Consider the following 14,631-nt stretch of genomic DNA (forward strand, 5'->3'; position numbering starts at 1 on the left):
CTTTTCTTTAATCCTCCAACTTTACGACATATATTATTAATACTCTTTTCTTTAATCGCATTAAAAAAAAATGTTATAATTTCATTTTGGTGTTTTTTAAGTAAATATTGAACCATCATTGTTTTTCCTGTTCCTGGTGTACCATTAATAAAAAGTATTCTAGTGCATGGATTTTGAATAAACACTTCAATATTACTTTCGATTCCTCTTTTTTGTTCTTCTCTTCCAACAATTTCTTCGTCAATTAATTCAACTGCACTTTTTTTAATTCTAGCAAGTCCTAATGATACTACCTCATTCATCTTTTCCTATCTGATTCTTTCATAGTTTCTTTTCTTTTAAATTAAAACAAAAAAATTTATTAAAAATTCTTTACGAGAAAATCATTTAGTAGAAAAATCCAAGAATTCTTCCTCCAGTATGTTTAGCTCTAGCTTCAGTATTGTCAAGAATACCATATGATGTGGTCAAAACAAGCGCTCCAAAGTGTCTTGATGGAAGTAAGTTAGCTTCCCATTTATCAAATTCACTAAGAGTAACATTGAATCTTGGTGAAATAACAGCACATTTATTGAGTCTTCCGTTCAAGTTAACAACAATCTTTCCACTTCTGTGGGTATCAACGACAGTGTAGTCAGTAATGTATTGATGTTTCATCATAACGTTCAAAAATTCACAAATAACTTTTGAAGCTGGTCTGATCATAACTTGTCTTTTACCTTGTTTTTCAGCATTGGTAATTGATTTAAGAGCATCAGCAAGAACGTTAACTCTGACCATGAGTTTCTCCTGTCAAATTTAAGTTCCTTTGTTTTTCCTAAGGGTTTCTTTTAAAAACAATTCTTATTAATTATAATTTTATTACTATTTTTTTTTCATTTATTTTTTCTTTTTTGTTATTCAATAACAAAATATTTTATTAATTATTTTATATTACAAAATTATTTAATTTAGTTAAGTTATTTATTACCACAATATAGTATTTCTTTTTTTTTAAAGATAAATAAAGAAGAAAGAATAAAATTATTGTCGGTGAGGAATTGAAAGATAGGGACATCTGATATAATTGATGTTAAAAATCTTTGATTTGACTGAGACTTTTTTATTAAACAAAATAAAAAAAACAGTTAATTTAATAGAGATAATTTAACATTCCTTTTATTTTATCCCTTTCAAGATATTCTTTCTCAATGAGCTTCTCAATTACACTTTGGACAAATTGTTCTGTTGGAATAAATGGTGCTTTTTCTTTAATCACCATATTAATCAAATCTAATTCTCTACACTTTTTCATTTTTTTCATTAACCGAACACATACAGCCTCTCCCCAAGCACTACGATCTTCTTTGATCTTTTCATTGGTTTTTTGTTCAGCCATTCCTAATTTTTTATGATAGCCTTGAAGAAAACTACTTGTAATATTACCATTTGAATCAAAGATTTCGCTTTTAATTAGTGCTTGGTATATGGTATAAACTTCTCCTTCATTTTTCATTTGAAAACCGTTACTTTTACTAATAATTAATGCAACAGCTAATGTTGGAAGAACTACTTTCTTTGAATCGCCATTATATTTCCATTCTATTTGAGTAGTAGACATATTCATTACCCACTGAAGTTTCCTTGATTCATATTTCCTCTTATAAAAAAATTCAAAAGAATTAAGTAAATCATTCATTGGAGGTGGTAATTCTATGCTTTCATTTGGTTTTAAAGGCCACGTTCCTCCAGTACCTATGCTCACATCAAGAATAGTTGATCTGATAGAATTATTAAAGTCATTTGTTAGAGATATGCTTGAAGCAATATCTGAGAACATTCTTCCTAGTTTAGTTGCGTATGACACACCACTCATTTCTCTTAACCTGTTAACTATGTTTTCTTCCATACTTGTGTTTGTAGCTTCTTTATTAAGTAATCGTTTTGCTAATAATTTTAAATACCATTCTTCAAATACATCTTTGTCTTGTAGATAATTACTTAAGTCAAGTACTTCTATTGCACTACAGTTTAATGTTGATGGTAAACAAAGAGAATGGGAGTGGTGTTTTCGTAATAAATCATGTAAATAAAGGGCAATGTACATTGCATTATTTGGTGTATTTTTATGAGGAACTGAAGACATAATATTTTTCATAGTGATTTGAGCAGTCTGAATAAAAGATAAATCGTTATGAAAGAGATCAAGTGATTTATTAATACATCTTAAAACACTAACCAAATTTTCTATCCAACCATTTCTATCACCAGAAAAATTATCAAGTTTTTTATAAGCTATTGATAAAATCCATTTAGCATAAACTCCTCTTAATTTTTCCAGGAGGGAAGTGTCAATAGCTCGTTTACATCCATTAAAAATCATTTCTACAAGATCATTTTCTTTATCTAATCCTTGTAATAATAACTGACTAACACAATTACTTTTTTCTAACCATATATCATTTAATATCTTTTTTGCTCTTGCTTTTGTTGTATTCTCTAGTGAAACCCATACACGTTCTTCTTCTATTTTTTCCATAATGGTTACATGTTCTAAAAAGTCTCTTTGACAATATTTTAGAAGAGAACTAGAATGTAACTCAAAATCTTTAATATATTCATCTTCAAATATTTCATAATTTTCTCTAGACGCTTGAGATGTTGCACCAAGAGATAATAAACAGTCTTTAAATGTAAGTAAAAATGATGGATCCATTTTTGATTGACGAATTTCATTTAAATAACAGAGGCATTCATTAATAATTTCAAAAATATTTGGTTTAAAAACTAATTCCTTCCAGACACGTTTACCTGAATCAATAATTGATTCATGGAGATAATATGTTGTAAGATATTTACAAATTTTTTCCATTTTCTTTAAGGCACATTCATATTTTAAATATTCTTGAATATATAAGTTTGTAATTGGTTTTACTGTCATTTTACAACAAAGAGATTCACAAAAATGATTAAGAAATAGAATGAGATTAGAATATAATGTTTTCCATAATTCTCCTGGTGCAATTGAGATAACATAAACAAAGTGATATAGTTCCATTTCAGATATTTTTGTAGGTTCAGAAGAAAATAACAAGACCAAGTTAGAATCAATAAATTTCCATAATTTATTATATTCAGTTGTACTTAAAGCTTTAGGAGACAATAAGGTCATATAGCGTTACTTAGATTCAATCACAATCTTATTTTCAATATTAATTTCTCACTTTGTCTTGCTTTCAATCCTCTCATCTTTTTCGTTTTGACTGAATAACAATAAATCACTAACTATAACAGTATTATTTGTAGAGTCCATCTTTTTTCTGAAAATTGTTTCAAATTGTTTGTCAGTCATTTCACCTTCTATCACTTTCTTCATCAAATCAGATAATCGAAGTGGATTATTTTTCATTTGAACTATTTTAAGTTTTTTTTAACAACCGAATTGTTTTATATTGAACCAACAAAACAGTTTTTAATAGAAAAAGAACTATTTTTTAAACCAAAACAAAAAGAAGAAGAAAAAAACTTAAAAATCAGTTCCAAAGGAATGGCTGAGAAAACTGAAACGAAGATTGTTAAACATGCGAAGAATTTAACAGAATTTCCACAAGAAGAAGTAAAGAAAGAAATAAAGACAGTTGTTTTAATAGATGTATCAATGAATCGTATTCAAGAAATACCATCACAAATTAATTCAATAGCAAAATTACAAAAATTTCGAGGAAATGATAATATGATTAAAACACTTCCAAGTCAAATAAATATTCCTAGTCTTAAAACTTTAGATTTATCAAGTAATCATTTAAAAAGATTTTGTAAGTCAATTAAATTAACGTCACTTACAGAAATTAATTTATCTATTAATCAAATAACTAAAATTGATGATGATTTTGGTTCTTTACATGCTTTAAGATTTATGGATTTATCAATTAACCGAATTCAAAGTGTACCAAAACATTTATCTAAATTAACTAGTCTTACATTTATTGATATTTCTAATAATTTATTAACATCATTCCCAACACCTTTATTAGAACTTTCATCATTAATTGTATTGAAAGTAAAAGAAAATAAAATTACAACAATTCCAAATGGTATGTCTAAAATGAGTAATTTACAAATTCTTGATATTTCTAATAATAAGATAGATAAAATTACACCATCATTATGTAAATTAACAAAATTATCTGTATTAGATGTTAGTGCTAACCCAATTAATGAAATTAATGATCAAATTCAAAATTTAACTACAATTAAAGAAATTGATATTTCTTATTCACCATTAAAAACATTACCTAAATCATTTATGTCACTTGTTGGACTTCGTAAATTAACATTACAACATACATCAGTTAAAGTACCACCAGCTGGTCTTCAAAAATTTACTAAAGTTTCAGAACTTAATTTATCTAATGGAGAATTTGAAAAAGTTACAGAATTACCATGTTCAGGAGATATAGATTTAAGTTGTAATCAAATTATTGAACTTGATTTACCAGATATGGAATATTCAATTCATAAATTAAATCTTGGACAAAATAGATTAAAAGATTTTCCTAATATTAAATGTTTAAGAGAAATTAAAACATTAATTCTTCAAAAAAATATGCTTGGAAGTATTCCATTAGAAATGTTTACTGGAAGTTCATTAACAGCATTAGATTTATCTTCTAATTCATTTAATGCATTTCCAATGTCTATTACAACATGTACTAATTTAGTAGTATTAAATATGTCAAATAATTATTTAGATTCATTACCAGATATTTCATATAATTGTTTTGCTAAATTAGAAGCATTATTATTAGGAATTAATATTATTGATAGATTACCAGAAACTATGAGTGAATTAACTAATCTTACAACATTACATCTTGAACATAATAAATTATCAAAAATTCCTGAATCATTATTCTCTATGACTAAATTAGTAGAATTATTCTTAAATTGTAATCAAATTCCAGAATTACCAGAAAAATTTTCATTATTAACTAATTTAGAAATTCTTGAATTAAGTTGTAATTATATTAAAGAAATTACACCAATTGTTAATTTAGTTGGAATAAAAGATCTTGATCTTTCAACTAATCAAATTGAAAAATGTCCTTCAGATTTATGTGGAATGACTTCTTTAAGATCATTAGATTTATCATATAATGGAGATTATTCAAATACAGAAAATTTCCCAATGTTCTTTACTTCTTCATTAACTCGTTTAACTAATTTCCATTGTACTATGAATGATAAAGTTAAATTAAATAAATTCTCTTCATCTTTAAAAACACCAATTACTGGTCCTGTAATCTTTACATCTCAAACACCACTTGAACATTTTTCATTAGGAAAACCAAATTCAATGAGATTTAATTCTGTTGCTATTTCTAATGATACATTTAGTGTTGGAAGTTCAGAAATGTGTGGAAATAGAGATCAAATGGAAGATGCATTAATTATTATTGAAAATTTTACTGCTGGTGGTGTTCATTTAGTTGGATTATTTGATGGACATGGAGGTGCAGAAAGTAGTAATTTTGTTGCATGTCATTTTGCACGTATTTTAAAAAAACATTTAATGACTGAAAATAATTTAGGAATTGATGCTGCTCTTATTGAAACTTTTAATGAATTATCAAATGAAGTTAATAAAAAAGAATTTAATGATGGAACTACTGCATGTGTACTATTAGTAACACCAAATGAATATTATACTGCACATGTAGGAGATTCACGTGCTATTGTTGTTAGAAAACAAGATTATGAACAATTAACTGAAGATGATAAAGCTTATAATGAACATGAAATTCAAAGAGTTGTTGATGTTGGTGGATATATTACTAAAGGAAGAGTTAATGGTGTTTTAGCAATTACAAGATCTATTGGTGATGTAAGATTCCAACCTTTTGTATCATCTGAACCTCATGTAAACAGATATGTTAGAAGAAAAGATACTGATATGTGTATTGTTTTAGGATGTGATGGTGTATGGGATGTATTGTCTAATAGTAAAGTAGCTGATATTTGTAGAAAGAAAGAAGGAACTAAAAGAATGTCTGAAATTGCAGGTTATATAAGAGATATGGCATATATTCTTGGGTCTGAAGATAATATTTCTTGTGTTGTTTGTCACTTCTAATTTTAATAAAGAAGTGTTATTAACACTAAAAGAAGGCATAATTGATTTCTAATTTAACTTTCTTTTAATAATTCTTTTGTTTTCTTAATTTTCTTATAAAAAAAATAAATTAAAATTTTGTTATAATATATAACAATTTTTAAAAATATTTTTTGTTATTATTTAAATTAAAAAAAAAAAGTTGGACCTTGTTGGAGTCGAACCAACAACCAAAATTCCGGAGAAAAATGAATTTTTGCAATGCCGTTATGCTAAAGATCCATTTATTTCTTTTTTTTATTCTACTAAACATAAATTACAATCATTTTTTATAATTATATTATTCACTTTTTTCTTTAAATATTATCTAATTGATGAAATTTGATTAAATACAAAGTATTTTGAATAATGAAAATGTTGTCTGTTTTATACTCCAGTATTTCTAACTACCATTTTGAATAAAATATTATGTTATTATAAAGTTAAGTTTTATGTACTGTTAAACTACCCCCTTTTCAAATAGAGATCAATTGATAAAAAAATAGCATTACCAATACTATTATTATCTATGATTGTTGTTGATTTAATGAACAATACAATTAGAATCTAATGAGTAGAATAAAGAAGAATGAATAATTTAATGAAAATAGAATTTTATGATGATTAAAACAAAGTTGTTATTAATAGATTGAAAATCAATAAAAAAGAATAAAAACAATGACTTCACGAGACTGAATTATGATGTAATTAAATTTAAGCATCATCCATCAACATCATTGTCAAGTTCATGAACTTAGAGAAATTAGCTCTATTGAAATCACCTTGAGCTTGTTTAAAACCATGTTGATAAATGGTTCTAATTTGTCCAAGATAAGCAGCACAACCAATGAATTGTGAGATTTGAATCTTCTTAGTGAGAAGACCCTTTCCACATAATTGAATTAAAATCTTGCATGCTTTCATATTAAGATCAAATCCAAGTTCTGGAAGTGCAGCATAAATTTCTTGTTCATCAAGATTTCCACTCTTATCTTTATCAAATTTCTTGAAAACTGCAGTAGTTAATTTGACATATTTCATTAATGCAAGATATTCATAGAATCCAATTGATCCAGACAAATCAACATCAAAAATTCTCATTAAGTGTCTGCATGCATCTTCATCTAATTTAATTCCTCCTGGGAATTTAGCTTTCTTTAATTCACCAAGTTCAAGTGATCCTGATTTATCTTTATCAGTTTTAACAAAGAAATCTTGAAGTTCTTTGAATTCAGTTCCTGAAATTGAGGTAGCAAGTGGATACCACCATTCTCTTTGGATTAATGGATCAGCTTGATATGCAGCAGTAATATGTTGAGCAACCCAGGCATCAGCAGCAGCTTGAATAGCAAACAAAGACATTAAGAATTGAATAAAATTAATGAGATGAAAACTTAAAAAACACAGAACTAGTAACGTAAACCTCTAAGTTCGTCATTTTTTTCTTTCGAGAATAATAGTTTTACACCATTAGAAGATTCTAATATGAGACAATAAAGAGTTTTTATTCAATTCCCGATTTTTTTGTACAATTTATACTAAATTAAAATTAGAAGTTTTCCTGAGAACAATAAATCGTAGATACTAAAATTGAAATGTTCCGAACTTGAAAATCAAATTCTCAATGTCTTTGTTTGCTATCCAAGCTGCTGCTGATGCTTTTGTCACCCAAATGATTCAAGCTGCTGTTAACTCTGATCCAAATCTCAAAGTCCAATGGTGGTTCCCATTAGTTGAAAGATTAGATGCTAAAGATTTACAAAACCTTCAATCATGGTTTATGAGCGTCGATAAAGATAAATCTGGAACTCTTGAAATTGGTGAATTAAAGAAAGCTAAATTCCCAGGAGGAATTAAAGTTGATGATAAGACAATTAAGAGATTAATGAGAATCTTTGATATTGATTTGTCTGGATCAATTGGATTCTTTGAATTCCTTGCTTTATGGAATTTCATGAACCTTTGCAATGAAACATTTAAACACTTTGATGCTGACAAAAGTGGAAATCTTGATGCCAATGAATTAGTCCAAGCTCTTCCAATGCTTGGATTCAATTGTAACAAGAGATCAATTGATGTTTTATTGAAAATGAACGGTTCATCATTAGGATCTAAGAAGGTTTCAAAGAGCCAATTCATTAGTGCTGCTGCTTATCTTGGACAATGCAGAAGTATTTATCAAAAGACCTTTAATATGAAGAGAGAAGAAATTGACAATGCTGAATTCGATAAGTTCGTTAATTTAGTTCTTGCACTTTCAGGCTAATTATGGTATTAATTTACCTTCATTGAACTCTCATTATTTTCTTTTTTATTTTTTTTCTTAAAGTATGATTATAAATATTTTCATACAGTATATTGAATTGTTTTATTTTTTTATTACCTCTTTTTCTTAAACTTATACCTTCACTCACAAAGAGCTTTATTCATTGGAAATGTTTTATTCATCTGATTTTCAAAAGAAAAATATTCTTGAATACTTTATAACTTATTTTCTTAGAATATTGGTTGAATTGAACTATTTTATAAGATAAAATGATTATTTGACACAATTGAATTACTTTATTGTAATTAAATAATAGAATAATGTAAATAATAAAAAGAATCAGAACGTAATCTCATTAAAATAACTTAATTAAAACAGTGTGGTATTAATATTTCGCTAAAATTAACATTACGGTGATGAATTTGATAACTGTAAAAATTACTAATTTTAGGTGTATAACTAAAATCGTATGTAAGTAATACGAATTTGTTATTTAACAACGTGAAGAAGAAAAAAAGATTTTTTGAGAATTTTTTGTTCAAAAAAGTTATATTTAAAAAGAGAGAGAAGATTTGATTAAAAAATCTAGAGATATATAATGAAGTGACAGTTAGTTGATGAGTTATTGATGTTATTAGGTAAAACCCTATAAAAACATCAACAAATTTATTTTATTATTTTAGTTTATGTGCATTTTATGTGACTTTCAATTTTATTATAAACAATTACATCCAGAGGATGAAAGAAAACAAACTTCAATTGAAGAGTGTTTTAATTGTCTTACACATATTATTGGGATTATATTTTCATTATTTCAATTGAAATCTATGTGGAGGTTATGTATGAAAAAACAATTAGGCGAAATTAAAAAAGCATCAGTTATTTCTTTTTGTATTAGTAGTTTAACTTTATATAGTAATAGTACAATATATCATCTTTTTAACTTGATAACTCCACAAATGATTGTAGTAAGATACATATTCCAAAGACTTGATCATATGACAATTTATATAATGATATTAGGATGTTATGTTAGTTTTATATTATCTCGATTATTCGATAAAAAGTATTTTAAGATTGGAGTAATAGCATTATTTTTAATAGGTATGATAGCAATTACAGGGTTAATAATCACTGTTTTTGTTACTCCATCATCAGGTATAGGTGTAATTTTGTATTTGTCAATGGGATTTTCATGTTTGTTAGTTGCTCCAGGGTGGTTTTATTTCTGTCCAATATCATTATTACTTTGGTTATTAACTGGAGGGGTTACTTATTATTTGGGGACAATATTCTTTTTATGGGACAAATTAGTTTGTTATTTTATGATTCCTTAAGGAACGAAAGATTTAATTTATAGTATTTTAACCATACAATATGGCACATAATTGTGTTAATTGCTAACGTTCAACACTCATTTGCTGTTCTTATTGCTATTGATGAAGACATGAAAAAGTCTTTTATTTCTTCATTTATTCATCCAATTTTACAAATGAAAGATTTTATCGTTGAATATGTTGAAGAACAAAAAACAATTTCACAATCTTTAAAAGAAGAATAATAATTTTGATTTTTTATTTTTTTTTATTCCATTTTCATTAAAAAAAGAATATTTATGTAACAACGAACAAATTGTAAAAAAGCTATTTTGGAGTTGATTTGTTGAAATAGAAATGAAAAAATAAGAAGAATCTAAAAAAAAAGAGAAACCTATAATGACGAGTCATAAGTATATCACACGTGGCAAACTAATAAAAAGAAAGACAAAACTAGTAAAAAACATTAAGTTAGAAAATGTCAATTAAGGTCGGTATTAATGGTTTTGGAAGAATTGGAAGACTTGTTGCTAGAGTCGTTCTTGAAAGAAAAGATTTTGAATTAGTTGCTATCAACGATCCATTCATGGATCCAAAATACATGGTTTACTTATTAAAATATGATACCGTCCATAGACAATTCGAAGGAACTGTTGAAGCAGGTGAAAATGCTATTATTGTTAATGGACATAAGATTGTTGTTAAAGCTGAAAGAGACCCAGCTCAAATTGGATGGGGAGAACTTGGAGTTGATTATGTTGTTGAATCAACTGGAGTTTTCACTACTATTCCAAAGGCTGAAGCACATATTAAGGGAGGAGCTAAGAAAGTCATTATTTCAGCCCCATCTGCTGATGCTCCAATGTTTGTTGTTGGAGTTAACACTGAAGCATACAAACCAGAAATGAACATTATTTCAAATGCATCATGCACAACTAACTGTCTTGCACCACTTGCTAAAGTTATTAATAATGAATTTGGAATTGTTGAAGGTCTTATGACAACTATTCATGCTACTACTGCTACTCAAAAGACAGTTGATGGACCATCAGGAAAAGATTGGAGAGCAGGTAGATGTGCATGTGCTAACATTATTCCAGCTAGCACTGGAGCAGCCAAGGCTGTTGGAAAAGTTATTCCATCTCTTAATGGCAAACTTACTGGTATGTCATTCAGAGTTGGAACACCAGATGTTTCATGTGTTGATTTAACATGCAGACTCGAAAAAGAAGTAACTGTTGAATCAATTAAAGCTGCCATTAAGAAAGCATCAGAAGGAGAAATGAAAGGAATTCTTGGATATACTGAAGACCTTGTTGTTTCATCAGATTTTGTCCATGACAATAGATCATCAATTTTCGATGCAGCTGCTACTATTCTTTTGAACCCACACTTTGTTAAATTAGTTTCATGGTATGATAATGAATGGGGATATTCTAACAGACTTGTTGATCTTATCCAAATCATTTCTAAAGTTCACTAATTGAGTTAACTTTTTTTTGATAATTTTTGTTTCTTAAATAATTAATAAAAATCGTTTTACTTCTAAATGAAATAATGATAATAATAGGGTTTTCAAGAAAGTAATTATTTGAAATGTCTTTAATATCCTTTTCTTGTAAATCTTAGAAATTTATTTCATCTATTTAAAAATGAATGGCAAACAATTAAAATACCAGTTTTGTCCAAAGAATTTTAGTAATTTTGCTCTAGACATTTGTGGTGGTGGAGAATATCGTAGAGCACCCCTTGTTATATTTGACAATAATGGAAGTACTAGTCAATTATTTTATTATCAAGACGGATATCTCATCAATAAGAAAAGTCGTTTGGCATTAAGTGCATCTTCAGAAGATGATCCTGAAAGAATTGAAGTGATTCAATCACCACAAAGAAAACAAGCTGAACAACTATGGAAAATTTATGAAAGTAATAAAAATGGATGTATTATTTGGAGTGTTAAATATCCAATGTTATGTATGACAGTTGAAGAAGGTAACTATTCTGATGATACTTCTATTATTCTTCAACAATATGATAAGAGTGGAAATCAACGGTTTATCATAAATTGTAAATAAAAAAAAACAAAAAAAAGAAATAATGAAATAATTAAATGTTTTAATTTATTTAAGGTTATGATTGTTGAATAATTAAATTCAATGCAGCTTTAAACGTTGTAGTTGTATATGATAATTTACCTTTAATTAGAGAAGGAGGAGTAAAAAGATCAATAAAACAAATTAATAAATTGATATTTGGAATAGAAGAATGTAAGAGGAGATAAACAATAACTGGAATAATAGTATCTCCAGAAATATCAATATTACAAATTTTTATTAATTCATCAAAAAGAGAATTTAAAGAAAGAATGAAGTCATAAGGAATAGTTAATTGAGTAAAATCAATAGAATGAATAAATTCATTTAATTTAGTATTTAAAATAAATTTATGGAAATTAGGGAATGAGTGTATTGAATTATCATTTAAAAGTTGTTGTTGTTTTTGAATAAATTCTTGATTCGATAATGGTAAAATTTGAATAGGAATAGATGAAATAAATGAACCTAAACAAGAGCACAACGCTCTATGAAATAAAATAAGTAATAAATCAGAATAAGACTGATCAATATTATAACTATTTAATAAAGATTTTATTATTTCTATTTGAATATTTTTTAATTTTGAAATTAATTGAATTTGATTATTTTTAAATAATTTAATACTTTCAATATAAGTATAAATTTGAATACCAATATTATTATTTAAATTAAATATAATTTTGTTAAATCTTTTTTGTAATTCTTCATTATTTTGAATTTCAATATAAGTTTCTTTATCAATAATTTTCAGTTCTTTAATAATATCTTTTAATTCTTTTTCAGTTGAATATCCAAAAGTTGAAGTAAAAAGAGTTTCATAATTTAATTTTTCTTGGTCTTTTTTTTTAATTAATTGATTTAATTTACTTTCAATTTCATCGGTGTTTGATGTTAAATATGAAATATAAGTAGATGGCATTAAACAATAAAAATCGATGTTATTAATAATAGTTCCACTTGACACTTTGTTGTTTATTGAATTATTATTTTCAATAAATTTTTCAATAATACTTGAATGATATTCAATTATTTCTTTTTTAAATTTTAATAACTCAAGTAAAGTATTTTGATAAACTCCATATGCAATTCTAAGTTCTTCTTGTTTTGAAAATTGGAAGTGTTCATTTCCTATTTTTACTCTATTTAAAATTAATTCTATTTCTTCATTAATTTCATTTTCTAACACTCCAAATCGCTGTAATAAATCACAACTTGATAATTTTGCCTTCATTAATTTTTCTAAATATTCTCTTTTTAGTTCTACTGAATAAATCCCTTCAGAAATTGAAATTTCAGGAAGTTGAATATTAATGAAATAATCCATCAAAATTTCTTAGTTTCAATTTTTCAGATTAAAAAGAAAAATAAAATAAAACAAAAATTATCTTATTAAAAATAAATTTGTTATTTATTAAAAAATAAAAGAACTTAAATTAGAATTTGTAATGGAGACTCAGACAAGTTTAGATTCACTTATTAATCAATGTCTCATTGCTGATACTCTTAATTTCTTTTCACTATTTCATCAAATATGTTTTCAAGTAAATCAAAGACATTTTGAAACAGTCCATGAACAAGCACTTTTATATAATAAATTATTTGATATATTTCCTTTGTTACTAAAACAAACACTATCTTTATTAACTTCAAATTCAGGCCAAGGAATTCCTGATATATTAATTTCTACTTTAAGATTAATTAGAACATTTCCTTTTAATTCAATTGTATCAGATATTACTAGTGATTTACTTCATGAAATAATACAATATTATTTAAATCAAGTAGATTCTCTTCATCAATTAAATATTATTACTCAACTTTTAATTCCTTTTTATTCTCCTAATTTTAATCAACAAATTGCTTTATTATATTTAAAAAAATATATTCCTCAACTACCTCAGTTAATTATTTCTACTTCATTAATTCCTCAATTTGTTGATTTTCAAGAAATTTGTCATTCAAATAAATTATTAGCAAATTACTGTATTTCTAAAATAATCGAAGTCTTTAAATATGATAAGAACACTAATAGTAAAATCTTTCTTATATCTTTAATGAATTCTATGAAAAATCTTTGTATTATTGATGGTAGTCTTCAACTTTGTAAAATGTGTTTTGAAATTGCATTTCAATCAATTCATATTGTTTTACTCTCTGATTTTCTTCAATTTTTACAGCAAGAAAATATTCCTGATAATTGTTTTCATTCAGAACATTGGGATTTAGTCTCATCTTCTTCTCCTTCTTTTATCCCTTTACCTTCTGAATATATCGGTAAAATCCCAATTCAAATACTTAAAACAATTGCACAACATTATGGTGAACAAATATTAATTGAGTATGAAAATATTTTAGCATCAAAATTATTACATTGTGGTTTAGATGAACTACAATCACTTAATCATATTTACCAATTTCTTCAAAAAAATGTATTTGGAGAGGATTGTCCTGCTCAAGTAATGTTTAATGACGTTCAAAAGTCATTGGCAGAAATGAAAAAAACAAAAACATTCAATACATTAATTATATCTCCAGCTTATTGGCCTGAAGTAAACTCAATTAAATATACTGATCTTGCAGAAATTAAAGAAAAGAAAAAAGAAATCATTCGTAATTATAGATCAAATCATCCTAAACAATTATTAACTTTTCAACAAGCAGGTGTTGTTAAATTAAATTATACAAACTTAAAAGGGGTTGTTACTTATCATGTTGTTACTCCCACTTCAAGCAACAGTTTTGATAACAATCACAAAAGAAGAAAATGGTATATTATTAAATGAATTAGAACATAAATTAGGTCTTAATGAAACTATAACA

At 26.1% G+C, this 14,631-nt stretch overlaps 10 protein-coding genes across 10 annotated transcripts, besides 16 other annotated features; 6 read left to right on the top strand and 4 right to left on the bottom strand.

The window, feature by feature from the left end:
* Positions 1-336: 336 nt before the first annotated feature.
* Positions 337-370: a sequence feature (AT_rich).
* Positions 371-387: 17 nt separating this feature from the next.
* Positions 388-780, bottom strand: EDI_060370 (40S ribosomal protein S15A, putative; the record flags this gene model as incomplete). Its single annotated transcript, XM_001734138.1, has 1 exon — positions 388-780. The coding sequence occupies one exon, from the start codon at positions 778-780 to the stop codon at positions 388-390; it is 393 nt and encodes a 130-aa protein (XP_001734190.1).
* Positions 781-840: 60 nt separating this feature from the next.
* Positions 841-901: a microsatellite.
* A 7-nt stretch (positions 902-908) lies between these two features.
* Positions 909-969: a sequence feature (AT_rich).
* Positions 960-3,151, bottom strand: EDI_060380 (cullin, putative; the record flags this gene model as incomplete). The annotated part of the gene is made up of 2 exons (XM_001734139.1): positions 960-1,097; positions 1,208-3,151. 2 exons carry the CDS (start codon positions 3,149-3,151, stop codon positions 960-962), a joined length of 2,082 nt encoding a protein of 693 aa, XP_001734191.1.
* A 375-nt stretch (positions 3,152-3,526) lies between these two features.
* EDI_060390 (leucine-rich repeat containing protein, putative) lies at positions 3,527-6,112 on the top strand (the record flags this gene model as incomplete). Its single annotated transcript, XM_001734140.1, has 1 exon — positions 3,527-6,112. The coding sequence occupies one exon, from the start codon at positions 3,527-3,529 to the stop codon at positions 6,110-6,112; it is 2,586 nt and encodes an 861-aa protein (XP_001734192.1).
* A 62-nt stretch (positions 6,113-6,174) lies between these two features.
* Positions 6,175-6,292: a sequence feature (AT_rich).
* Positions 6,293-6,415: 123 nt separating this feature from the next.
* Positions 6,416-6,458: a sequence feature (AT_rich).
* Positions 6,459-6,844: 386 nt separating this feature from the next.
* EDI_060400 (peflin, putative) lies at positions 6,845-7,492 on the bottom strand (the record flags this gene model as incomplete). Its single annotated transcript, XM_001734141.1, has 1 exon — positions 6,845-7,492. The coding sequence occupies one exon, from the start codon at positions 7,490-7,492 to the stop codon at positions 6,845-6,847; it is 648 nt and encodes a 215-aa protein (XP_001734193.1).
* A 262-nt stretch (positions 7,493-7,754) lies between these two features.
* Positions 7,755-8,396, top strand: EDI_060410 (Sorcin, putative; the record flags this gene model as incomplete). The annotated part of the gene is made up of 1 exon (XM_001734142.1): positions 7,755-8,396. One exon carries the CDS (start codon positions 7,755-7,757, stop codon positions 8,394-8,396), a length of 642 nt encoding a protein of 213 aa, XP_001734194.1.
* Positions 8,397-8,428: 32 nt separating this feature from the next.
* Positions 8,429-8,477: a sequence feature (AT_rich).
* A 605-nt stretch (positions 8,478-9,082) lies between these two features.
* EDI_060420 (hemolysin III, putative) lies at positions 9,083-9,733 on the top strand (the record flags this gene model as incomplete). The annotated part of the gene is made up of 1 exon (XM_001734143.1): positions 9,083-9,733. One exon carries the CDS (start codon positions 9,083-9,085, stop codon positions 9,731-9,733), a length of 651 nt encoding a protein of 216 aa, XP_001734195.1.
* A 219-nt stretch (positions 9,734-9,952) lies between these two features.
* Positions 9,953-9,985: a sequence feature (AT_rich).
* Positions 9,986-10,190: 205 nt separating this feature from the next.
* On the top strand, positions 10,191-11,195 carry EDI_060430 (glyceraldehyde-3-phosphate dehydrogenase, putative; the record flags this gene model as incomplete). Its single annotated transcript, XM_001734144.1, has 1 exon — positions 10,191-11,195. The coding sequence occupies one exon, from the start codon at positions 10,191-10,193 to the stop codon at positions 11,193-11,195; it is 1,005 nt and encodes a 334-aa protein (XP_001734196.1).
* A 10-nt stretch (positions 11,196-11,205) lies between these two features.
* Positions 11,206-11,247: a sequence feature (AT_rich).
* Positions 11,248-11,364: 117 nt separating this feature from the next.
* EDI_060440 (uncharacterized protein) lies at positions 11,365-11,790 on the top strand (the record flags this gene model as incomplete). The annotated part of the gene is made up of 1 exon (XM_001734145.1): positions 11,365-11,790. The coding sequence occupies one exon, from the start codon at positions 11,365-11,367 to the stop codon at positions 11,788-11,790; it is 426 nt and encodes a 141-aa protein (XP_001734197.1).
* Positions 11,776-11,843: a sequence feature (AT_rich).
* A 2-nt stretch (positions 11,844-11,845) lies between these two features.
* On the bottom strand, positions 11,846-13,135 carry EDI_060450 (uncharacterized protein; the record flags this gene model as incomplete). Its single annotated transcript, XM_001734146.1, has 1 exon — positions 11,846-13,135. The coding sequence occupies one exon, from the start codon at positions 13,133-13,135 to the stop codon at positions 11,846-11,848; it is 1,290 nt and encodes a 429-aa protein (XP_001734198.1).
* Positions 12,125-12,162: a sequence feature (AT_rich).
* Positions 12,338-12,493: a sequence feature (AT_rich).
* Positions 12,650-12,677: a sequence feature (AT_rich).
* Positions 12,790-12,862: a sequence feature (AT_rich).
* Positions 13,136-13,162: 27 nt separating the features above from the next.
* Positions 13,163-13,235: a sequence feature (AT_rich).
* A 21-nt stretch (positions 13,236-13,256) lies between these two features.
* Positions 13,257-14,594, top strand: EDI_060460 (uncharacterized protein; the record flags this gene model as incomplete). Its single annotated transcript, XM_001734147.1, has 1 exon — positions 13,257-14,594. The coding sequence occupies one exon, from the start codon at positions 13,257-13,259 to the stop codon at positions 14,592-14,594; it is 1,338 nt and encodes a 445-aa protein (XP_001734199.1).
* Positions 13,393-13,421: a sequence feature (AT_rich).
* Positions 13,673-13,697: a sequence feature (AT_rich).
* Positions 14,595-14,631: the final 37 nt, after the last annotated feature.

Source organism: Entamoeba dispar, genomic scaffold (genome assembly GCF_000209125.1).
Source record: "Entamoeba dispar SAW760 scf_1105229457981 genomic scaffold, whole genome shotgun sequence".
NCBI lineage: Eukaryota > Evosea > Mastigamoebida > Endamoebidae > Entamoeba > Entamoeba dispar.